This window comes from Hoplias malabaricus, chromosome 18, assembly GCF_029633855.1.
Source record: "Hoplias malabaricus isolate fHopMal1 chromosome 18, fHopMal1.hap1, whole genome shotgun sequence".
In the NCBI taxonomy this organism is placed as follows: Eukaryota; Metazoa; Chordata; class Actinopteri; order Characiformes; family Erythrinidae; genus Hoplias; species Hoplias malabaricus.
Window position 1 is genome coordinate 11417002 of NC_089817.1, and position 25432 is coordinate 11442433.

At 37.0% G+C, this 25432-nt stretch overlaps 2 protein-coding genes across 5 annotated transcripts; one reads left to right on the forward strand and one right to left on the reverse strand.

Annotated features, from left to right (window-relative positions):
• Positions 1-118: 118 nt before the first annotated feature.
• vps36 (vacuolar protein sorting 36 homolog) lies at positions 119-12481 on the reverse strand. Of its 2 annotated transcripts, none has more exons than XM_066650963.1 (14): positions 12388-12481; positions 9706-9774; positions 9494-9564; positions 9295-9409; positions 8479-8568; positions 7928-8014; positions 6903-6935; positions 6735-6812; positions 4705-4839; positions 4304-4369; positions 2821-2885; positions 2388-2472; positions 1694-1770; positions 119-1320 (listed from the first exon to the last, which is right to left on the reverse strand). In XM_066650963.1, the coding sequence occupies exons 1-14, from the start codon at positions 12397-12399 to the stop codon at positions 1239-1241; spliced, it is 1065 nt and encodes a 354-aa protein (XP_066507060.1). In that variant the 5' UTR covers positions 12400-12481; the 3' UTR covers positions 119-1238. The 2 variants fall into 2 exon arrangements, with proteins under 2 accessions (XP_066507060.1, XP_066507059.1); XM_066650962.1 differs by lacking the exon at positions 12388-12481 and adding an exon at positions 11674-11854.
• Positions 12482-12587: 106 nt separating this feature from the next.
• proser1 (proline and serine rich 1) lies at positions 12588-24654 on the forward strand. 3 transcript variants are annotated; one of them, XM_066650941.1, is made up of 14 exons: positions 12588-13089; positions 14190-14255; positions 15482-15550; positions 15670-15764; positions 15869-15962; positions 16405-16515; positions 16975-17058; positions 17522-17600; positions 17994-18086; positions 19514-20348; positions 20769-21278; positions 22476-22599; positions 23093-23116; positions 23344-24654. In XM_066650941.1, exons 1-14 carry the CDS (start codon positions 13045-13047, stop codon positions 23494-23496), a joined length of 2382 nt encoding a protein of 793 aa, XP_066507038.1. In that variant the 5' UTR covers positions 12588-13044; the 3' UTR covers positions 23497-24654. The 3 variants fall into 3 exon arrangements, with proteins under 3 accessions (XP_066507038.1, XP_066507039.1, XP_066507040.1); XM_066650942.1 differs by lacking the exon at positions 23093-23116; XM_066650943.1 differs by lacking the exon at positions 17994-18086.
• The last annotated feature ends 778 nt before the right edge of the window (positions 24655-25432 follow it).

Consider the following 25432-nt stretch of genomic DNA (forward strand, 5'->3'; position numbering starts at 1 on the left):
AGATTTCTTTGAAGTCACGTAATGATATAAACTCTATCATCACACAATTTGGTTTCAGTAATCTCATTTTAATTGACCCTCATCACATGTTCCCTTGGAAAGGCTTGAAGGAAAACAGGGAACGGTTTCTTTTCATGTTGTACTGTACTGTACTGTTCATCAAATGAGGAGAACAGTACCACAAATAAAAAGTACATCTTTAAATAAGCTGCACTTATAACAACTGGGATGAGTTTATGTGCCATAACATATCAAAATTATGTATCAAACTTATTCTTTATTAGATAACAGTTTAATTACATAAATATGTTTAAATACTACATAAACCTTTGTTTTAAATAAACAAAACAATTTTTTCTTTCTTGATGAGCCCTTTAAAATCATGAAAACTCAAAGAAACAATTGCATGGTTAAATTTTCCTATATAATCCAAAGCCTGCCTTGTTCTTTAAATAACATCATTAAAATGGTCCTATATATATCATGTTAAGGCAGAATCAGTTTTGGTAGTATACTTCTTAATAGTCACACAGAAAATGTAAAATAATATTATATAGAAAAGGTAATAAAAAATGAGCTGATATGTTTATAATCAGGTTAATTATCAGGAGGTGCATGTCCTTTATTCAGGTAATAAAAGATATAATCATTAAACCTGAAGCTGCCCTTTAAAATAAGTTCAGTAACAGTAAAAGTATCTGTAAATCAGTTCTTGAGAATGCTCTTGAATGTCTAACCTCTATCTGCATTTGCTTCAACGTTGGGTGTTCTTATAAGTCCCAAGTGAGCAGTACATCCTTTCTTTAACTCACAAAAGTACAAAAATACTCTCTGTTTATGTGACTGTGGAGTTTGATTCAACTGAGATTAGGTTGAAAAATCCAGGAGAAACTGTTGGTCCACTTCGCTTTGGGCTTCATTAATACAACTTTCAGCCACAGCCCTGCTGTTCAGGGTTGAGATTACAGCTACACTATTTAAAGCAGCCTATCCCAACTCCTTCAGTGACTATATTTACATGTATTTTACATAAAGATCTGTTTAAAATAAGAGACTGAGAACAGCATAGATTTATCCCCTTTATAATGCACCACATACAATACTTTAAGCATCTTATATGGTATAAGATGCTTGAGAGTCTCACTAGTGCAGTCTATGGGCTGAACAGTATTGTTTTCTGTACCAGGGTATGTGACAGAGTCTAGAAGAAAATGTAAATAAAGCTTCAGATTCGTACATTAGAACAAGTTGGGATAAAAGCGCAGGCCTTCCACAGAGTCGTCTCTGCATAGACGTCCCATTTTCTCAGCCAGCAGCAGTCTGTAAGGAAGGATGCCGAGAAGGCAGGAAGGAAGACATTGAGAGTCACTTAGCTGAACAAAAAGGGGCATTTAGACAATGCTGTACAATATAATATATGATACACAATATATGCAATGTTGATGAAAATTCATATCACAATACTTTCCAAATATATTTGCACTGAACATTAATAAATCCATGATCCCTTATTTTATCTGCACTCAAATGTACTCAGATATATATTTTGTCTTCCCAAAATAACTTGTACTTAAGAATTTTGCACTGTATTGAATTAAGTTTGGAGTAATCTAACAATAACATTAAAACAAAAACCATGCTGTGCAGCAGTGGTATTGGTGAAAAATATCAGGCAGAAATAAATTAAAAGTACCTCTCTTTTGCAAGGAGAACAGACAGCCCTAAAAGTTTAGCAAACTCTTCTGCTGTTAAGGAACCCTTTTCAGACACCTGTGGAATAGGAAGAGAGAGCAGCACCGTTAAACGTCAATGGAACACGCACTATAACGAACATGTGTTTTTACAAACTGACCAGCAAACTGACTTTTTTTTTTTTGTTTTTTTTTTTTTTTTTTTGCATGTTTGGCTCAGAAAGAGGCTGCATGAATGAGTGCAGAATGAATGCCAAAAATACAATCAAGTCTTGTAAGGAATTAAAAGCTCCCAACAGACCACAGAAGTTTCTTTCTAAAAGCCACAACTAAACATTCCAGTCTTCAGCCAAATTTGTCTTGGACTCTTTAGACATGGAACATTCTGATCTGACACGCCTCTGTTTCTTTGACCTAAAGCGCAATTCTTCCAGCCGTCCTCCTCACACATCTGTTGGTGGTGTCTCCTGTCCAACAGACTGTGATCAGTGATATGTGGTTTGCTGAGGCAGCACCCTCATCAACACTGACTGAACTGATAAATCTCTCTCATGCTCGGCCTATGGAATTAGGCTGAAGCTTTCAGCAGATGATTGCTCCAAGTTCCGCTCCACCAAACCTCTAATTAGACATAATAGAGTTAGTGGCCACGTAAGTGATTTAGCAGAGCATATATGACAGTGGCTTGACACTCACATTATCGAGAGCAGACGCAATCATCTCCTCTTCGTTATGAGACTGTAGCTGAACCACCATCACCCCACTGTCAAAAACTCGTAGCCTGAAATTAAATGTGAAACAATAAATGGTTTGCACTGGAAAATACAAGAACAGCCACAGTGTAAAACATATGCCAAACTCCCTGAAACAATATCCAGCAAATACATAAATTCTCCAGTTAAGTGTTTCTTAAGTAGAGTTGGTGGTATTGGTGGGATTGGAAAAGTCAATGGATGTTTTCTTTAGAAAGATGGAAAGTGAAGAGAGCTGACATGGCTTCTTGAAAACAGGAAGTCAGACAGGAAGTGGCTAACTGATTCCTTCTTTGGCTTGCCTATACTCTTAACCCCCCGACTGTGTCTCAACTGTATACTCCCATGTGTGCAAAATATTTTGTTTGTGAACTAACCTCAGAGGGAGTTTTAGGGACTCAAACATCTTGCAGGCATTCACAAGATCCTCTGGAGAAAGAAGCTAGATAAAAGAGTGTAAAGGGATACAATTACAAACTTATCATGTTTATAATGGTCATATCAGTAGTTTTCAATCCTGGTTCTGAATTACCACTGACCCGAATGGTCTCTCTACTCTAAAACGCAAAGAAGAAGTTGGTAATTAGTTCATAAGTTGCCTCAGCTGTTTTTGAAGCATGAGTTTCTCTAAAATATGCAGGGTAGTGGTAGCCCAGGAAAAGGATTGAGATCACCACTGGTCTTTATTATCTACAGGCTGCTAATTAATACATATTTGTGCTCTAAATTAGTTAAAGCATATATGTGACACAATCAATATGTGGGAAGACAGATACAGTTCTAAAATTTTAATTAACATATTTGAAAGTTTACATACATTTTATAAATACATAAACACTGAAAAATAAATGTAAAAATCAAAATTTGAATACTCATTTACAAAAGTCAAACACTTCATAAATAAATTATATTGAGGAGTTTGATACCCTTAAACATGAAAGTGATGTTGCTACGATCTAATGAATATTTTCCAATATGTATGAATATACATTTACAATTATACAGGTAGGCTTTGTGGGATCAGTTACATAAGAAGGATGTCAATGCGTTGTAATTCACTTTGTAAAACCCAATTTCTCAACTTTTCTTCAATGCTAATAAATAGCCATGCAGTACCACCCTATAATATGAGATGGCAAAAGGTGTGCTTTGGAAAGTTGAAGGCAGATGGCTGAAATGTAAATCCGTCTGAGCAGAAGGTCAGGCTAAGCACTAATCAGTCTGTGACAGAGATCAATGGTACTGCTTAAAAGCCATGCTCAGTAGAAATGATTGGTTTAGTGCTGTTCAGTCATGGGCCTGGTAATGTAGGCAAGGTGCTTGGTAAACCCATAATTTCAATTTTTTGTTATATTTAAGCCAGAGCAATATTAAAAAGTACTTAGTATGACATTTTTTTACCAATACATTTTTTTCCATTTTATTTTTTACAGTTTTCCATTGTTTCAGGAGAGTGATCTGGAAATCACCTACTGACAACTTTTGGAAATCGCTTAAAATACATACAGAAAATTAAGTACTCAAATACAGCAAATGTTCTGCAGATGATGCCCTTGGTAATACCCCATATTAGTGCATGGTAAAAGGGACAAAATATTATTTGATCATATGGTTTATTATTATTTATCCACCTGTTTAAAATTAGACTACAGTAGATTACATATCAGTAGTCTTGAAGCCTTGTCATTAGTTTTTAAAATAATTGCTGATATCAGATCACATGGCCCTAGCTCATAGCTCAGGCCTAGTCATATAATTCTCGGGATAATTATAAAGATACTTTAAGCTTCGTATACTCTATATCTATGAAAATATAGGTATGGGGGAGGGAGGGGTTTAAATGTGTGTGCTTGAGTGTACCTCCATCCCTCGTGCTCTGTTCACAAGACAGTAGACTTCAGTGAGGGCCATCATACCCCCTCGTTCCTGTGAAAATCACCAACATAGCCAAGGGCAGAGAGAGAGAGAGAGAGAGAGAGAGAGAGAGAGAGAGAGAGATACTTAGAAGACTACAGTGTACGTCAGGACATATTGGTAATGCTTAACAAATAGAATTAGATCAATGAGCAGTGGCTCATTTGTTGTTGGTGGGCTTTTGCATGCTGACTGCTGGACAAATTCCCAGAGTCCAGCCTAAAAAACTTGGCACACCACAAAATAAATAAATAAATAATAGAATAACTGAATGGCACCACTAATGATAACAAAACACATTATTGTGTAAAGTACCAATCACAAGAACTAGACAACTAGACACCTACCTCCAGTGGTGCCTGCAGCATATCTCCCAGCTGCCTGGCAAGTTGCAAATGGTAGTGTGTGCCCGAACCATGAGTTTCCCTGGTCACAGGGTTAGCAATGCCCATGCTCAGCAAATAGGACTTGAAACGTATAGTCTGCAAGAGGCAACAAAGGGAAAAAATTAATCAGCCCTCAAAACAAAAGGGCATTACATAAGACAGAATGAAAATTGTATACGTTAGAAATACCACATTGCAGAAGCATTGCAGTCCATTTCAAACCAACTCACCTGGCCTGATATGCTATGAACCGTTATAAAAACAGGCAAAAAAGGAGCCAAAACAGATCTTCAGTACAAGATGTTCATTCTTAGAAGACACCTTTAAATTATTATGAAGGGGAAAATCAGAGGAAAATAAGTGTGTGTGTGTGGGGGGGGGGGTGATTCTCTGCCAGATATTATACACCATTGTCATTATTAGACAAAATGTATTTAAAGTTTTTGTCCTCGAGACAAGCTCCATTCTTGGTCCTTATTTGTAAAAATCCAGTGATTCTGTACACTCAGCACCCTGGTTCTGAAAGTATGTGTAACTGTCAAGAAGCTGTTACTGAGAAAATAAAATTGTATTCTAAGTAAAGTAGACTGGCCCTGCTAAAGCCCAGACTTTCACTGATTATCTTAGGATTCTTTGTATCACATAAAGCAGAAAATGCAACCACCAGATTGAACTTTGGAGGTGTGGAAAAATATCCCTGCAGGATAACAATAGTTGACACACCAAATGCAAATATATATACTGTGTCTATGTCCCTACCTCCTGTATGTTTCACCAGCTATGTCTTGGTGTCAACATGTGAATCTGACCATGCTTAGCTCAGGAGAAACTGAACCCAGTATGGATTACTCTGCTACATTTGTCAAAGCAATGGGCTTAGAAGCACCCCACTGAGCTAGAGGTCTTAACAGAGCTAAGCCAGTGGAAATATTTAGCATCCTTTGCATTATCCACTTAATTGCTTTCAGAAAAACATATCTGATGCCTAGTGTAAGTAAATTATTTCCACAATTCCTACAAATGGAGCTAGATGGAAAGAGAGGAATAAAGTGAAAAAAAAAAACACATCCAATAAAACAAGCACAAGGAAGAGTAACCTCAACATACATGATTGTATAAAGCCTATTAAGCCTGGGAGCATTAACGTAGTAATAGCCTAACCCAAAGGTTCGCAAACCAAGAGATCAAATGAAGTGGCTAGTAAAATCTTATCTAAGTGGGATGTCTATATTTACAGACTATTTCCTTTCATGTAAGGGTAAGCACACCACACTGTGCCATAACATTAGTTAATCTGGCAGCAAGCCCACTGGGACACAGCCGAAACCAGGTTAATCTCACAAACCTTGAATCCTCATCAATCTCATACCACCTAGGCATCTCTATTTAGATTCAGGAACTAAGAAAATCCTGACCTGGAACTCTTCACCTTTCTTCAGTTCTCATGTATAAACACTGATTGTCAATAAAAGCTTGACTGAATCGCTGAATTTATGCTGATACCTTCCAAAAACACTGTGTGTCTAAAGTGTCCTGTCCACCGTGCGTCATCACCAGGCGATGTGATTTCTCAGTAAGATGGCCAACACATCTTTTTAGAGAGTACATAATTTTCCCTAAATTAGATTTGCATCGGTATATTAGCATATATAAATTAATTCATTCATTTTCTGCAACCGCTTATCCAGTTCAGGGTTGCGGTAGGTCCGGACCCTACCCAGAATCCCTGGGCGCAAAACAGGAACACACCCTAGAGGGGGCGCATATATATACATTTAAGTAAGCTTAAAAATACCATCAAAATGCGTTTATTTTTGAAACTCGTCCACAAATAGACAAAGTATTTCATGATTCAAACTTAAACATAGATTAATAGCCCGTGGCAAGGCTTTTGTGTGTCTGCCACCTGACTCCACATTGTTTTACACTGTGGCAGTGAGACAGCCCCAGGCCTGATATAGAACTTGCTGAGAGGCTATAATTCCTCTCACCTCATCCTCTGTGATGTCACCCTGTTTGTCTTTGATTTTGTTGGCTATGGATTTGGAGAGCTCAACCATCTCTTTGGCCTGAGGGAGAAAGGACAAAGACAGGTTACTGTGGTGTCACACTGTCGCTGCAGAAGTGGTCAGTATGGAGGGTGATGTCAGAGGGCTGACCTTCTCCATAAGCTTGCTGAGATCTTCAAAGGCCTGACAGAGACACAGAAGGGGAGGAGAAAAATATTAGAGCAGAGCATCAGTAAAAAAAATAACCTCATGCTAATTTCCTTTTCCAATTTGCACAGATTTGCATATATATGTGATTTCTGAAGGTATTACAGTGTTTTAATCACACACAGAGGAAATAAACATGCAAGTATAAGTTGAAGAAGGCCATAATGAACTGCACATTTAGAGCTGATTTAACGTTAATCACACACAAAAACCTTACTTCAAATAACTGATTCAATTATATACAAACGTTTAAAACATTGGCGCAATTGCTTTGAGTAATACAATACCCACTTGACATCAGAACACTGTATGAAATTGTAACACGTCTGGCCCTGTGCTAGCTGTCTAAAGTGCATTCTAAAAAGACGGTTTAAGAGAGGAAAACAAATCACAAGGCATTTAAAAATAAGACAGAGCAAAGTTTTTTGGGGAATACTGAGTCTGACGGTAAAAACAATAAGACATGTTTTTTCTTATGATCATGCTTGAAAACAGATATTGAATTATTTTGCATGGAATATTGTTCATAATTAACCTACGATTTCAAAATGAATGCAGCTGACCTTTTCAGAGACACCTATTTTTCATATTAGATTGGAATAGATTTAAACAGTAATTTAGCGGACAGTTGGCAGCGGGCAGTTCTGCACCATGGCCCCTGGCTGGGCTCTCTCTTATCTCTGCTTTTAGCCAGGGCAGGAAGCCTTTCAAGCCACACACCATGATGTCACACAGCCACACAAACAGGGCTATGTTCAGCTCCAAAATCAAAAGCCCACAGAGATGAACACCTACGGACCATCCAGTGGAGCCACATGGCCGTAGACTTCTTGCAAGCAACGTACCCTTTAACGGTCATAAACCTTATCTGTCTGCAGCCCTGTACATTTTATATTTAAATCACTTATCATTTCACAATTCATAATTTATCCTTTATTCTTTGCAGCTTTCTGAGCTCACTGTCACACCTCTGAAATGTTTTTATCAGTCTCCTTCCGCTTCTCCTCCAGTTTCCGCTCAATGCCAACAATCCCTACTGCGCGTGTCCTTCCTGCCTGTTGAAACACAAAAGACAGGAAAAGAAAACAATCAGTTGCTTTTTCTCTCACACACAAATGTACACGCACACACCCAATCCCACCGACTCCCAAAAGTGGGAATAAAAACAGTGTAAAGCTGGTAGTACATTCTCTAGTATCTGGGGTGGGGGGAACAAAACAAAAAACAAAACATAAAAAATGGCATTGTGCATAGTCGATCACTGGCCAAATATTTAATGCAACTTCAATTGAAAAATATTTCAAGTACAAGAAATTTTGTACACACGTTTAACTGTGGATCAATTGACAACCACAACTTATCTTCAACAATGATTAAAGAGTGCCACCTTAAGGTAACACTATACATTTTTTCTCTAAATTCAAAATGACTGAGAAAGAGAAATAGATTTTGTAGTTAAATGTGGTTTATCTCATGTTTCAGCCAAAAATGAATCCTTTCATTAAATCTTAGATCTAACCTTTGATCCAGCGGTCGTACTAATGGGCTGAGATACTGGTGTGTTCTCCCACCTCTTCTGTGTCATTTCCTCTGTCAGACGTCTGTAAAACTGGAAACAATAAAACATTTCTATGCAGCATGCCAAAGTATGAACTAATACTTTGTCAATTCCTACATAAACCATTATATTTAGATTCAGGTGTACATTACTGGGACCAATGTTGTTGCAGTAAAAATATAATTTTAAGCCTTTCGGAATGTACTAAACACCATTTTAAAAACAGCATATAGAAATTTTACATATGCACATCCATTCATTTATAAAATATAAAAACTAAAAAATTATAAAACAAAAAACATCAAAATAAAATTAAATAAAAACAAAATGAATTTCAAATTGATTTGTTGGACTAACATGGCTATTATTGCTTTATGCATTTCTTTAAACTAAAATAAATGTACAAAGTTGTGAATGCTCCATTTTGTCAGCTGAATTATATGATAGTAGTTTATAATCAAATTATTAGCATCAGTATTAAACACTTCAATAAATAAAGAAGGATACTGGTTATACGGGTGTGAAAACAAATGCACTGACATATAAGATAAGAGAAGATAAGATAAGACATTCCTTATTAGTCCCAAAGTGGGGAAATTTACAAGCTGCTGCCACACACGCAGCACCATCTTTACAGTTTTTTTTTTTATTATTTATTTATTTTTTTGGAAATATGTATTTCTGCCTGTGTTTGACAATATGATTCACAAACAATAAATACTGTTTTCAGGTGTGTATAAACATCACTAAACTAATGATCTTATCACAGTCACATACCTCAATTTGTCCATGTTCCTTAAAAGACAGTTTAAAATAAGAGAACTTGCTGTTCTGGTAGGGACCTGGCTCTTTGTTTGGAACGGCTGGATGAAGGTGAATAACAATCTTGGCACTAAAAGACATAAAGAGATCATATAAAATCATCTAGAATGTTCATACGTTCGTCTATAGTGGTGTAAAGTTAAGAAACAGCTACCTTTTCCCAATGCCAGCTGCCTGCTCTTCAAAAAATATGATCTGAGACAAAGGTATACATATGCAGCATTCCTAAACGGTGAACAAAGGGGGTTAATATGAGTAATATTTTAAAATAAAAAACACTCAGTAAGTGAGACTCAATGCTCTCTATGTACATTTTTCCACAACACAATGAAAAAAATCAGTTCAGAAAACCTGAGGTCATCTTACATGGTTCTTCTGATCTCTCCAAATTAAGCGATGTGTGCTCAAGAGGACAACTCCAACATCAAGTTTTGCCTGTCACAAAAATAAAGATTTTTTTTAATCAAGATTTTAAGCCTTTACCTCAATAGAAATTTAAGTGATGAATTAAGTGGCCTTTTTAACTCTAGGCTTAAACTATTTTAAAAAACAAAAACAAAATATTGTTCTCTACTTGGTGAGAAACAAATGGAATTACAGTCAGACACCTTCACTAACACCTGGATTAGGAACTCTTTGGCACCCAGGACATAGTCAGTCATTGTGTCTGAGCTGCTAGTGCTCTATTTTTTATTTATTTATTAGAGAACTCAGAGAATGTTTATAACAAGATATTTCTGATGTTTTATAAACTAAGTTTCAGTGCTGGGGTCACGGTGGGTCCAGAGCCTACCTAGAATCATTGGGCGCAAGGCGGGAATACACCCTGGAGGGGGCGCCAGTCCTTCACAGGGCAACTCACACACATTCACTCACTCACACCTACGGACACTTTTGAGTCACCAATCCACCTACCAATGTGTGTTTTTGGACTGTGGGAAGAAACCCACGCGCACACAGGAAGAACACATCAAACTCCTCACAGACAGTCACCTGGAGCGGGAATCGAACCCACAACCTCCAGGTCCCTGGAACCGTGCCGCCCACAACAAGATCAAGAAAGCTGAAAGGAACATTGAGATTAATCTGGACTCCCTGGAGTCAGTAGGTCGGCAAAGAACAGTGATGAAGCTGCTGCTCCCACCCACTCCAGGATGTGTTCAGTCATAAGAGCAACTTCACCTAAAGACTTCTCCTGACCCACTGAAATAAGGAGTGCTACAGGAGATCAGTCATCCCCATTTCTATCAGATGGCATAACTCCACACTTTGCAGGAGGAATGAGTGCAATATTAATTGTCAGTATTTTATAACTGCCTTTTTAGCTTCCTACCATATTACAGGTCACTTTTCTCATTAATGTGAATCCTGCTGAATATAGCCCTTGTTCCTACATATAATAAATATTTAAATGAATAAATATGTATTTAGTATCTGCATTCATAGACTGACACGTGGTAAAAAGAATCTGGCCCAAATAATATATTACATTTGTATAGCAATTTTCTTTTTACCACTGATATGTACACAAAGCAACTTCACATAAGTCTAGTACAGAAAAAAAAGATCAATAACAGCAAAACAATACAACAAGGTGGAAATATCCTGCTCTGGTCAGAACCATTTATAAAGTATCAGTTTACAGTACAGTCTGTTATGTTCAGATGTACTGATATAAACATAGAGGCAATGGTAAGTATGATTGAAAATAATACTGATTAAAGGAACAATTATGAGGGGATTTATAATAAGAGTCTTCCTGCTATTTGGAGTTTCTCTGACCTCTTTTAGGTCCTAGATTAAAACTCAAGATTTCTCCCTTGCATTAAACATCCCAGTACCATAAATGTTTTCCTTGTTATGTTTTCTGTCTGTTGCTATATTGCCTATATTAACTGTATATTGTAGGGTACAGTTCTTAAAAAGCTCATTATAAATGTAATGTATTATTATCATCCTTATTGTATCAACTACTCAGCTGACAGAGGTCGTGCATCCTGAAGTCTGACCAATGAACATTTGCCAAGGCGACCTCCAATGGCAACAAATAGGTGAATAGCAACAAAGACAGCTACTGCAACAGGAGTGCCTGATTCCTGATAGTGTTCTAATTCCATTTCTAAAGTAAACATACCCTGTTCTTCATATTTTATGAAACAAAAATAACTGCATTTTACCGAAGCATCTGTTGTAGTGAACTTAGGAAACCTTCATATCTTTAATTACTGTTGGCCGCCTGTCTGCTCCCAGTGGACTAAAATCAGACATGTAGTAAACCACTTTAAATGATGCGGTTACAATAACAACTAGCTACTATTTTAACTTTAAAGTTACCTTTTCTTCTCCATCATAAAGCCTGACACCTCTCTGCTGGATCACTAATGTTTCGTTCATTTCTAGGAGTCCATTTGTCCAAGCGAAGCGATCCATTTTTACTATATAATGAATTTTTAAACCTTCTAGAAATCAGAATTAAAACATACTCTTCGTCTGATACGTGACACCTCAGTGTGTGTTTTCTTCCTGCATGCTGCCAGTCACTTTGCCTGTCTAAATTAGAGAGGAGCGCCTTCTCATATGGCCCCTGCCCCCTACATAGTGCACTATGTAGGCCATGAAAAAAAATACTCGTATACCTAAAAAGCTTCTTAAAGAACAAATAAAAACTATTTATATCCAGTTAAGAGTTGGATGCGGTATGCTTATCTAACATTAATTCCCTCTTTGTGTATAATATGATCTCAACATTTATGAGCTATGAGCACTATGGAGGGCGTAGGGAGCTATTTATCCGTTATACCGCGATTTATATTATAAGTAGATGTTTAAATTCGCTTGGTGAAATTGTTTCAGGGCTTTTTGACGGTGGGATATGCCTACAATTTTTATATTTTATTTTATTTATATACAGAGAAGCAAAAACAGCAATTTAAAGAATGAAAACAAAACAATAGGGCTGAATCTCATATTACTCCCAGGCTCCTATGAAGTGCACATAGTAGGCGGTGAAATAGATGCCGCCTACAACGAAACAAAGCATTAAATTACCACAGAACACATTCGTTGTCAGTCTGAAAGTCTCCACACAGACGATTTAGCGCGGATATAGGTGTAGAGGCCTTGCCCTGTGCCCAGGTGTGGGGCAATAGTGAAGAAGGGGTCGATGTGAGGTTTGGGACAGAGATTAAACATGTGGAGAGCGGGTCCTGAGAAAGGAAGCCTGGAGTCCTATATCCTGCCAGGCTAAAGGCTAACAGCTAACAGCGAGAACAACAGACAAATCAGAAACAAAAATATGCGCGATTTCTGATGTTTTATTTTTTACAGCCTCGTAGAAGCAAGCGAAGGTGTATCCGTGAGTGGTTGTGTAAGAAAAAATGTGCAGTTTAATATTAAACTAATGCTTATTATTAATGAATCGTTGTCAGTCAATAACAACTCGCTGCAGAGCTGAGAGTCTGCAAACATGAAGTTTATTTCGGTAAAGGACAGAAACAGACGACAAGACAACGCTTTACTCTAGAAATAATCTCACGGATAATACGGTTTCTTAACCGACTGGTTATTCTCGTGTTACTGATAGCTGCTCTAATGCATTAGCAGCTGGTTCTCGCTTTCTTTCCATTCACTGGACATCAGTACAGTCTGAAGACTGAAAGCACATTTCTCAGAGAAAATAATAATAACTAAGGAGCAGCGTTCAGTATGGACAAGAAATCTTTTGACATAGTTTTGGACGAAGTAAAAAAGGTAAATGTGACCTTGTTAATTAAAAAAAATGTATTATTTTTTAGAATGTCAAATTCCAATTTCATCAATTAAACAGATACAGGTTTTTGTTAATCAGTAATCAGATTTAGAAGTTATTTCACAGGTAAACATTTCTGTATGCTTTAAATGTCTTAGACTTTTTTCCTTCATTCAGTACGAATGTGCCATTAGTACACACGTCTTTCAGTCAGCCATGGGCCTGCAGCTTGAAACCCCCTTTCTTTGAGCTGAAGGAATTGGTTCCTCAGGTTTATGATGTATATTTATATTAAATCCACACATTTGAGCATTGCTGTTTCAAAGTTGAAATGCCCAGCCACGGCATTGACTCCTCATACGTTTGCTCACAATGCATCTTCTAATAAATAAAAACACCACATGAAAATTTTTAAATATAAGGAAGAAATAGTTTGGCTAAATAACAGCTCCATACACCAGTAAGCCTTGAAATTAAAATGCCCCTCTTGTTTCGGATCTCATTGTCCATTTCACCCTCTTCACTGACCACATAATGCACTTCGTAGTTCTGTTATTACAGAATGTAGTCCGTCAGTTGTGCTGCATATTTTGTTAGTCACTTTCCACCCCGTCCTTCACTAGTCAAGGCCCATACATAACCAGCACAGAGCAGATATTAAGGGTTACTAAGGACTATCATCCTTAGTACTGCAGTCACACAAACGTGACTTTGGCAGGATGGATATAGCTGTGCTACAGGGGTTTTTAAACACAGCTCACTCACACACTGTAATAAAGTCTCCCAACTCGCTAGACCACTTGCAGATGCAAAGTTAGAAACAGTAGGTCATCTATTGTTGTACAGTTTGTGTTGGTCATTTGTCCTTCATCAATGGTCACAGGACATTTGTGGCCAGACGTTTTGGTCTTTTAAACTGTCCTCAGTCCAGCGGTGACACTGAGGTGTTTAAAAATTCCAGCTGTATTTTAGGTTAAGCTAAACATTTGCACAGTAGTGTATGTGAATGTATGTGAATGTATGGTGAATTAATTTTATTAATTGATGTACGTAAATATTTGTGTGAAAATTAACTAATCTCCTAATATTATGTGTTGTTCAGTGTGTTTTGACAGATCAGCGAATCAAAGCAATAGAGCAGGTGCATGGCTATTTCTCCAGTGAACAGGTAAAATGCATTGTTATCTGCTATTGCATTGAAGTTTGAATTAATGTCTGCCACTGAATGTTTTACATCAATTTGCTGGGTAGTTTTATCAATATTTTAGTAATATCCTATTTGGTATGAAGCTTAAAAGATGCCAAACATTTGAATATGATTTGTTTTGTATTTCACTTATATCTGTCTGCATTTTTCATGTTGAATTTTATTTGTATATGATAAAATTGAAATGTATAATTCATACATTTTATTTTGAATAATGTTTGTGCGTGTGTTTGAACTTAAGTAACTTACTTAATGGTAACATTTTCAGATTTATTCAGATTTAGAAATTAAAATCTCTTTAATTTAAATTTTATATAAACATGTAGGCTTCCCAGGAACAATAAACTTCAATAGCTATAAAGCTTTAATATCTATGTTTTGGTAGGTAATGTGGCTTTTATGAATTACATGAAGACTATAATATAATTTATTTTTTTGTTGGTAATTCTAATAATAAATAAAATCAAGACATATAGGTGAATGTGCTATTGCTTTTATGCAACACTTGTGCCAAAAAATACTAAACAAGGCATTCCATATTCTATCAAATGTGCTTTATTATTAACAGTTTTTTCTGCTAGAAAAAAAATGCATCGTGCATAAAAACCTTAGGGACAATGGGAGTTTTGGGAGTTGATTTATGCCTGTTATAGGTTTTCATTGCCAGAGTCTCTGGTAAGTGAGAGCTGCCTACTATTGCAGAGGAAATAAATCTGACTGATACGCAAAAGGGCCAATTGCAAGTCTGTTATTATAATTTATTTTTTTTAAAGTCTGTTAGAATTTATGAGTTTATATTTACTTGGCCACACAAAATACAGGTCAAATTGCTTTGCAAATGTAGCTGTGTATATGTAGTTAAAAGGAGAAAATGACAATCAACATGCAGGCAATGAAAACAGTAAGACATTTAAAGGATAATTGTGAATAGTGAAGAACATAAAATATACAGCCAATGTCCTTCCAAACTAAATAAAAGTAGAACAGATGTTTTAACAATAAATAAATAGTAGATTTTTCTATCTGGAGGTGTTATTTCTTGCTGGGTAGTATTCAATGTGTAAAACCAATAATCAGGGCACAAATCTTCACCTACTTTATTAATAATCATCTGATATCATGATATATTTTCAAAAGTACTGTATAGCACTTGAAGTAATTGTTTACATCTATCGTTTTTTCATTAGGTGATTGATATTCTAAAATACTTCTCATGGGCAGAACCTCAGATAAAGGCTGTGAAAGCATTTCAGTATGTAAGTGAAAATTTATTCTTCTAAAATTACATCAACACTGATCTCTACTGCCATCGTACAGCCGTTTAAATGCAGTGAGGATAATATACCAAAATTGAAATCTTTCTTTCTTTCGACAGAAAATGGTGGCCATTCCAACAACCAAGGTTGCTAATATATTGAACACTTTCACGTTTTCAAAGGATAAACTCATTGTGCTGGAGCTAATAGCACTGTAAGTCAAAAAGATAGCTTTAAAAATCACATCTGATTGAGTTATATTTTATGTAGCTTTAAAAAAAAGAAAATGTTTCATGAGTAGTGTTATTTCAATGACAGGAATATATCTGATGCCCATAATTATGGCCCAGTGGAGGATCAGTTCCGTGTTAGCCTCTCAGAAAAGAAGCGTGCACGACGTATCCTTGAACAGGTAAAATATTCAGATTGTTTATGTATCTAAGTTAATGTTCTCTTATTATTGCCTTTTGAAAATAAAATATATAAGAACATCATTATAATAATTTATATATAAAATATTTATATTTTCAATAATATGATGAAGATGATACTAATTTATTCTACTGATATGATACCAGTCACTCATTTCTGGGACTTTGACAAAATTGGCAAATATATCTTTTTTCAGTCTTCTTTTGGGTGTTGAACAATGAATTATAGGAGGGATTAAACCAGAAAACAAGAAAGTTTTCATATTTCTTTATAAGCCTTTTTATTTTTATTATTTAAAATGTATCCAGCTTGCCAAGAGCAATGTTTAGTGAAAGTTAGGATTCTTTTTCACCCTTTGATAATATTGAAAGCAGTCAGTATGCTTATAACGAGAATTGCAATTGTGTGTTGTGTGAAACTAGGTTTGTAAAGTTGGCTGTAAAGCACCAGTGGCAATGGTCTCATCCTGTGGAATGATCCCTGGGAATCCATATCCAAAAGGCAAACCCAGCCAGCTCACTGGATCCTTCCCTGTGAGTATCATGGTTATGGACATAATTTAGAACCAAAATGTTGCAAATAATCAGAAAGTATTCTGTAACTTTCATTCTTGCAAATGAGCACAGCACTGACTTACAAATAACTATGACAAAGACTGCTTTACAAATCCCAAACAAGGTTATTACAATTACGTATGTGATTTTTCAAATAAACACAAAGCTTTTCTAATAAGTTGCACTTAATCAACAAAAATAAACTGTTTTACAAATAAACAAAATATGCAATGAAATAAAGCAGGTTTTTAAAACTTTCCAACAGTTTGCCGACATGTACTTCCTGATGGATAGATAGATAGATAGATAGATGGATGAGATAGATAGATACTTTATCGATCCCAGATGGAAGTTCAAGTTGCAAATTTGTGAATAATTTGTGACTTCTGTGAGTGGTAAACTGCAATTTAGTAATGACATTTTCTTATTATTTCTAAGGGAATGCCTCCTAGAAAAGAGGGTGAGGAGGTGAATCCTGAAGGGAAGGGGATAGCTAACCGCATCATCGGCCCCAGCAAACCGGTAAGTTCTTTCTCTCATGTGTTCTCTTCCTAATTATTTCTTTGTCTTGTTCATTTTGAAATGATATTGCCAGATGAAGTTTTTCAATTAGTTCTTTGGCAGTGTTGGGTCTTCTCAGACTTTGTACGTTTGCAGCTTCTCATAGGTTTAAAGGTGAGTGGGGTATATAGTTAGAGAGGCAGACTTGAAACCAGAGGACCAGTGGTTCAATGCTCAGGAATGGCAGAAACATTTCCTGGGCGAAATGCCACTGGCTAAGGCACCTAACCCCCAAAATGCTCCCTGGGCACTATGGTTGGCAGCCTGCTGCTCGAGGTGTGTGTTTGTGTGTGTGTGTGGCAAAAAAAATTGCTCACTAATGTGTACACTGCCACGAATGACTTCAGTGTAGTTTGAAAGAGTTTCTTTGTGGCGGTTAATGTAGCAACTCTTCATTCTTCCTTTTTTTTTCTTTCTAAAACAGTCTCCATCAACCTACAACCCACACAGGCCTGTACCTTACCCCATTCCTCCTTGCAGACCACATGCCACAATTGCACCAAGTAAGTTTTATAAAATAGCTAAACAAACACATTTCTAAAGTGCAAATGCTATAAAAGAACATGAGCTCAGGCAGGTGAAAACACATTGGGTGTTTTGTTCCTACTGGGATATTGATAAAAAGCTTTGCTCTTGCTAGAGCAAAAAAAGAGAGAAATAAATAGTCATGGCATAATGACCAATGAGAAAAAGGGGCACAGACAATAGGTAGGTAAAATTTTCAATCTGAACACTACTTTGGTTAACCCTTTAAAATGCAAAGTTATACAACTTGTTACTAGGGTATATTAGCTTATAAAATTAAATATTTGATGTGTGTTATGCATAATGAGTTTGGAGTTAGTTTTTGGAGTAGTGCATGACCACTACCAAGCAGGTTCTGTTCCCATGCTCAGGTGCGTACAACAATGCTGGCCTGGTGTCAGTGGGAGGGGTCATTACAGCCAGCATACCCCCCCCACCCTACAGTGCCACTACAAAGACAGCAGGTATGATGCAATTGCTGCTGATGCTGCTACTGCTATTGCTGCCAAACAGTGAGCTATGCTAACTGCTACTGCTCCTCACCAGCACACCCTCTGCTGTGCCTGACCGCTGCACTCAGCATGCTCATTTAAAAAGCCTCAATCCTGCTCTTAAAGACCAGACTTCACTTTGTGAACAGTTAATGGTGTGAAACTGGAAACTGGGTCCTTTTAGCCCAGATATGATTGATGTTTTTTTTTTTATTATTATTTATTTATTTATTTATTTTAAATGCATGGCTTGAACTGCTAAGGCTACTCACCTTGTTGTAACAAGTGTTTCATATCTGGACATGATTTTGACATACTTCCATTTACTTTAATCTCATTACCAGCAAATCATCAAACTTATCTTTAATGCATTAACTGCATTTAATGCAATAAGACTCTTGGTTATTTGGGTGACATCAGCCTCAAGTGTTCCCAGTCTTCGGTTTTTCAATATGTTTCTTCTTATGCGATAGTATGTGAATAAATATTCCCTTTACAATTGTGATGAATTTGGTCAACATCTGTTTCTGACCACCTCCAAATGTGGCTTAATTGATTAGAAATGATCATAATCTAGTCACAATGCATTCTAGTGTTTGCAAATGTTGGTTAAATTTAAATGTCATCCATTCACTAGGGTTGGACCAGGATATTCTCTCTGTGGGTATTTTTTTTTGTAATTTCTTTTTATCGTTAATTTTGAGATTAGGATCTTATTTTTTTGACTCAGTATAAGCTATCGATAAAGGCACGTGTATTCAGGCTCTGCTCCTGGAATCTTCCACCAATCAGACTAGTGAGCATTTAAAGGCATTGTACAAATGAAGTATAACATCAGCCCTCTTAGAATGGAGCGTGGTGAAGTCACACTTCATTTTGTCAGATTTGTATCTGCAATTAGACCACTTCTGTAAAGCTCTGGTTATCCTTTGCATACACTGTGATCTATGTGACCCCCCCAATGTTTGCTGAGTATCCCTTCCAAAGCTCTGAAGCCCTAAAAGTGGTGTTCAGGACATGCCTACTAATCACTTAAAATGTATCTTACAAATTTCTTTCAGTCATGATAAGCCAGTGTAGTGCTTAGCACTACAACATATTTCTTGTGGAGGACACAAGGACAGCATATTTCTTGTGGAGCTGTCCAGTTTTGTATAGTTTTGGATACTACTCTAACATCTGGTTCTGGTCATTTTTCATGAATAGAAATCAGTGGGATAACACATCTTTCTTACTTTTAAGGGGTGGCTTTTTTTGTGAATGTTATAGCTGCAGTCAACTAACTTTTGAAAAATGTTGCTTTGCATGTGGTGCTTGGGCCCCTGGATTTCAATAAAACAATATAAATTCATTTTTTTTTATTTCACTCTGTTATTAATAATATTTCATATTTCTTCCAGCCTATACACGACCTCCTAGTCAACAGAACCCCCCCTCCAGTGGCTCTGCCACATCCACCAACTCGCCTTCTACTTCTGCTCCTCCCACACCAGGCACCTCCCAAGCACAGCCAACCACACCAATCACCCCTGTCTTCCCTGGTATGGTTCCATCTCAGAGCCCTGGACCCAACTCTTTTTCCTCAGTAATCAAAAGCCCAAATATGACTGCTGGCTCTCCTCAGGTCCTAACTCCTAACTCTAGTGGCCATAGCACCCCTACACCTGGCAGAAGCACTCCCTCAGTTATCAAGACACACACCCCTTCCGGGACCCCCGTCAGAACTAGCGCAGGTTTGCCTCCACATACTTTCCATGGGAATTCCCGTTCGGGAACTTCCTCGGGCTCTCTCACTCCCACTCCAAGAGGTACTGCAGACCCTCTGTCTTCTCACAGTGTTTCACTGTCTTCTATGAAGGGTCTCGTGTCTTCGGCTGATCCACAGTCAGATCACATTCACTCCAAATCTTCCAATTCCGTCATTCACAGCTACACGCCTTCAGGACTACAAGTTTTGTCACATGGACGGGCCACTCCTAGTAAGCAGGGCATAGTGTCTTTACCCTCAGGCACCCCTAGCCCCAAGCCCTCCCCAAACCATTCACAGGCCAACCCTGCACTGTACACAGAGCAGTGTATAAGTTCCATAGGCCAGCACAGTGGAGGCAGTGGCAGTAACAGCCCTGTTCCATCTGCCTTCAAAGGGCCCTCTTCTCGTTCTGGGACACCCTCACTCAGTTCACTTGTGATGCCTAACTCCGCTGCCTTGGCACGCTCTCTGGGCCTCAGTCACAGGTAATTTCTCATGTTATTTGTTTATGAAACTGCACAACCCATTGATTTTCATATATGACAGATTTTATTTTATTGTACATTTTTAGTTTATAAGAGCAGATGTCTTTGTTTTAATGCACAGTTCTTTTTTGTCTGGTGCATTTATCTTATCAGGATAAACTTAAACCTGAAATAGAAAGTGTTTTATAACTTTTGCAAGCACTAATTTTTATGTTATTTTTTGTTATTCAACATGTCAAAGCAAGTACAGTACATTAAAATGAGCAAAAAAGTCTTATTTTCTTGTATCATGTAATGTACAAGTAATCCTTTGAATCCGAATATACATTTGCAGTTAGTCACTGTCTAGAAAACCAACACTACATTTTGTTGCTAAAATATTCATATTTTATATTTAACTTATATATTTTCCCCCTATAGCAGCCCCTCCCCCCAGCCCTCTCTCTCAGGCTCTGCAGTGATGGCAAGCTTGCAGAGTCTATCGTCTCAGGCGGGAGGCAGCCCTGCTACTGCATTCCCTGCTATATCCCCCTTTCCCTCACTGTCTTCAGCCTCAAACCTCACTGGAACTCAATCCTCCAACCACTCCTCCACTTCTTCTGCACCACCTTCAACTGTATACTCTGGACTGGACCATGCTGCAGCTCCAGCGTCTTCAGCTTTCGGCCTCGGACTAACTGCTGCTCCCTCCATGTTCCCGGGGCTAGCTCCAGGTCAGAACCCAGCCTTCCCTGGATTTGGGGGTTCAGGAGCTCCTGCGGCAGGTAGTCCTGTACTCTCCTCCTTCATGGGACTCCCAGGGGCGGCTTCCTCTGTGGCAGCTGTGGCAGCTGCAGCAGCTGCAGGTGTGCCCTCTACTTCACCCGTGCTTCCAGGCTTTGCCTCAGCATTCAGCTCCAACTTCAATCCAGCACTAGTGGGCCAACCCAGGTGAGAGTTTAGCATCTTGAGCTGGACAAGAGTAGGGCTGAATAATAAGGGAAACGTCTACATTTTAAGCTGCAAAATTGCAGCTGATTTACTTTGCGATTCGTTTCTATTATTTAAGATTGGAGGTAGGAAGGAGGAGAGTGGATTTTGCTTGTGGTTGTAATTATCATAGCGTGTGTGTATGTTTCTTATAGGTCTATGATCTATGATCATTCTAAACATGATCTATACATGTTTCTATACATGTCTTAGAGATTAGGTGTGTTATCTTTGTAGTGCTGTTTTTGTGTTGATAATGCTTGTTTACATGCTTAATCACACACAGTGAAGGGTGAAATCTAGGGCTCAATATCAGATGTTCCCTCGTCACAGCCTTGAATGACAGTCCCAGTTGATTTTTTCCTGTTTACATCATATGCGCCCCCTTGAATTTTAAGACTAATTTCTATTTGCTTTTTCAAAGAAACATACAATAGCTCTCTGTAAAGATATGTTTGGTGAATGGATCATTATAAGGGTGTGAAAGTTTTCTGCTGAACCTTTATTGTAGCTGTTAAATGATGAACACCACAACATACTGTGAATTATATTGTACTTCACTAAATGTTATAAGCAAAGTTTATAAATGCATGGGTGGATATGATTTCCATGTTAGTGATCATAAACATAGCATGTATTTTTATATATTTTTTTCTTTTCATAAAATGACTATGGTCATCTTTATTACTCCACAACCGTTACCATAAAATGAACAAAGATTTTATATGTATACGTAATATTTAAAAAAGCGATTACGTTTTTAATTAGGCAACATTTTTTTGTGCACATTGACTTGACTACGTGAAATGAGACCAAATTTCAGTTAAGAGCTCTCTTCTGGATTAAATATATACTTCATATTATAAAAATATATATTTTTAAGCTCTGGTACCTCTGAAACTAAAGCAATCAATATATGTGAACTTACGACCTGTTTGAGATGATCTAGACTTCGTTTATGGCACATAGTTCTTCTAGGGTCAGTGGAGCTGATAGAATGGATAGTATGTGTAGTAACAAGGTGGTCATAATGTTACGGCAGGGGTGTGTGGGTGGATGAGTGTATTTATAGTATGCATTTTTGGAGCCATTTTTTCTAAAACAATTTAAGTAATTCCAACAGTATTGTCTAACAATATTTGTGATGGTATTTTGCAGTACTCTTCAGGCCCCAGGAGGTGCAGCTTTCCCTGGACTGCTGTCGTTCCCTGCTGGAATGCCTCCTGCTCCTGCTGCTCTCTCAGGCCTCCACAACCCTGCTGTGCAATCAGCACTGCTGCAGGTACCAAACAGCTTCAAACATTCAACAATATTTGTTCTAGCTATGTCTGGCAAACATGCACATCACTCCAGGTGAATATGGAGATTACAAACCCCATTTTTTAAAAAAGTTGGGATGATTTGCTTATTGACAATAGAAACAGAATGAAATGATCTGCAAATAATGCAAATCCTTTTTGTGTTGAATATGATGCAAATACAGTATTTTAAATGTTGAAACTGAGAAATTGTTTATAATGCACGTGGTGTATAACTGCTGAGATCTGCTGCAAACCTTATTTCCACTATGGGGACAATAAAAATATAAATTAAAATGTCTACAGTAGGTAATATCAGCAATATATTCAGAGAATTTATAGAAGTGTGTATATATACAAGATTCTTTAATGGAAATCACTTATATAAAATAAAAAATGTCTGTGTAGTATTTTAGGTTAAATATATGGTTTAATTTATTTGCACATTGCATTTTGTTTTATTTACATTTTGCACAGCATCCCAACTTCTTTGGAAATGGGGTATGTATTTATTATTATCATTATTATTAATATTGTTATAATTAATGCACAAATAAAGCAACCACCAGAGTTCAGGTTAAATATCTGTCTGATGCTCTATCAACGATTCCATTGTCATGTCACCCACTTAAAGCTATGCTAATGTTTCAATATATAACAATGATCCTGCCTTGCTTTGTAATTCAATGATACATTAATTTCAGTCTAATGCTTGTTTGCTTGGACAGGCTCATTCTGCATCAGCATTGGACAGCTTCACTCCTCAGCCTAATGGCTTTGGCAGCTACCCTCCAGCTGCAGGGACCCCCTTCTCCCCTGCTGCTGCTGGTACCCCCTTCCCTTTGCAGCCAGGCCTACATCCTCAGCTGGGCTGGCAGTGACTACACTCAGAAGAGCAACCTGAACACAGTACCTCAGTGGCCCAAAGGCAGTGGTTTGATAGTTTGTGAGTTATGGACTGTAAATGAGAGTGAGTGTTGTTAAATTTAAAAGTGACCTCTATGGACACAGGGAGAAGCTGTTTGGAACAAACAGCACAGGGCGCTCTACTGTAGTAAAATCCTTCCACAACAGAAAGAAAGAGAGCAATCAGAAATCCAATGCAAATTGTCTTTGTGGTCTATACCTCTGCCAAGTGATGTTACTGCTAGATATATGGTTTCCCATTCAACAGTTTGAAAGCAAGAATGAACAGTAATGGTTTATTAATTTTTCATTTTTGAAAATGCCTTCATTTAGAAGAAAAGTAATATATCTACCCAAAATGTCATTTAATCACGATGAAATGGATGTACAGCATTTGGATAAACTGTGAAGAGGGCAGTGTCACAATCACCTCACTCTGAATTTTTTTAACTTCTAAAGAGCCAGCATCTGTTAAAAAAATGTTAATACCCTAAGACTGTTTGGGTAAATCAACTGTTAAATATGTGTGATGTGTACTAGATTATTATTATTATTATTATTTTATTATTATTATTATTTTTAAAACCCTTTTTTATACATGCCGTTGTCTATATAGAAGAAATTGGATAAATGGGAATCTGCCGTAGATTGCTGATGGTGGATCTATATATTTGTTTCTAGATGAAGTTAATGACTCTCAAATACTGTACTAGAACCATCAGTAGGTATAGATTAGTTTATGTATCATGAAATATTTTACATTTTTATTTTCTTTTGGACTTGCTTGCTCTTTAGTTTTAATTGTTTAACCATTTGTCAAACGATTTACTTTTCAAGGCAGCTTTTTGATATTGTAATGCCTGATTGAAATAGAATAATTTCTATACACTGTAGAGTATAATGTTAACACTGCATGAAATTCATGAAAATTGGACTTACTCAGGCATCATGGACATGAGTACACTCTTTGCAACATATACAATTAAAGAATATACCTAAGACTTGGTATTCACTTCCTGAGAAGGCTCTTTCTCTCATTTCCTTTTTAAAACTCAAGGTTTTCCTAAAGTTTCGTAGGGTTGGTTATGGGTCTTTTTTTTTTTTTTTTTTTTTTTTTTTTTTTTTTTTAAAGATTTAGGGAGAAACTGAAATGACGGTTATATGATCCCACCCTAATGGCTTTCCATTTAAAATACAGAAATGTGTGTTTCAGCAAGATGGGAACTTCCTCCAAACAATGATTTTTAACACTGATTTCTATTTGTTTATTCACCTAATTCAACTTTCATGCCAAGATACTGAATGTATCCATATTTAAGTGATTGCTTTGATGCATTTTACTTTGGTTTAATAAAACAAATACTCAACTGAAAGCAGTCTTGTATACACGTGTTTGTAGGATAATAAAAATGAACTACTAATGCTGTAGCAATACTCAGAGGTCTAATCATGTGATTTAGGCTCATGAGGTGTGAGCCAACACTTTCCTTTTTTTCTTTCAGAATTGTGCAATTCTGTAGTTTACAGCTCTGATATGTAGCTGATTACTGAATTATTAGCACAGATTCATAATTTGTCTTCAACTAGTTAAACTTCTAATTCTTTTCTTTTGACTGCGGAAGCTGCAAGGTGTAAATTTGTTCAGTTCTCTGTAGTCTCGTCTCTCAAAGAGGAAATGAGCAATGTGGTTTATCATAGGTACGCTTTCACATAGTTTTTTTTTTTTTTTTTTTAACTCTGTCAGCTATAAAATACTCATCAACCTACAATTCACAATCCCTTATCCTCAAAAAAAAAAAAAAAAAAATATATATATATATATATTTTTTTTTTTTTTTTTTGAGGATAAGGGATTGTGAATTGTAGGTTGATGAGTATTTTATAGCTGACAGAGTCACGAGGCTTCTGACT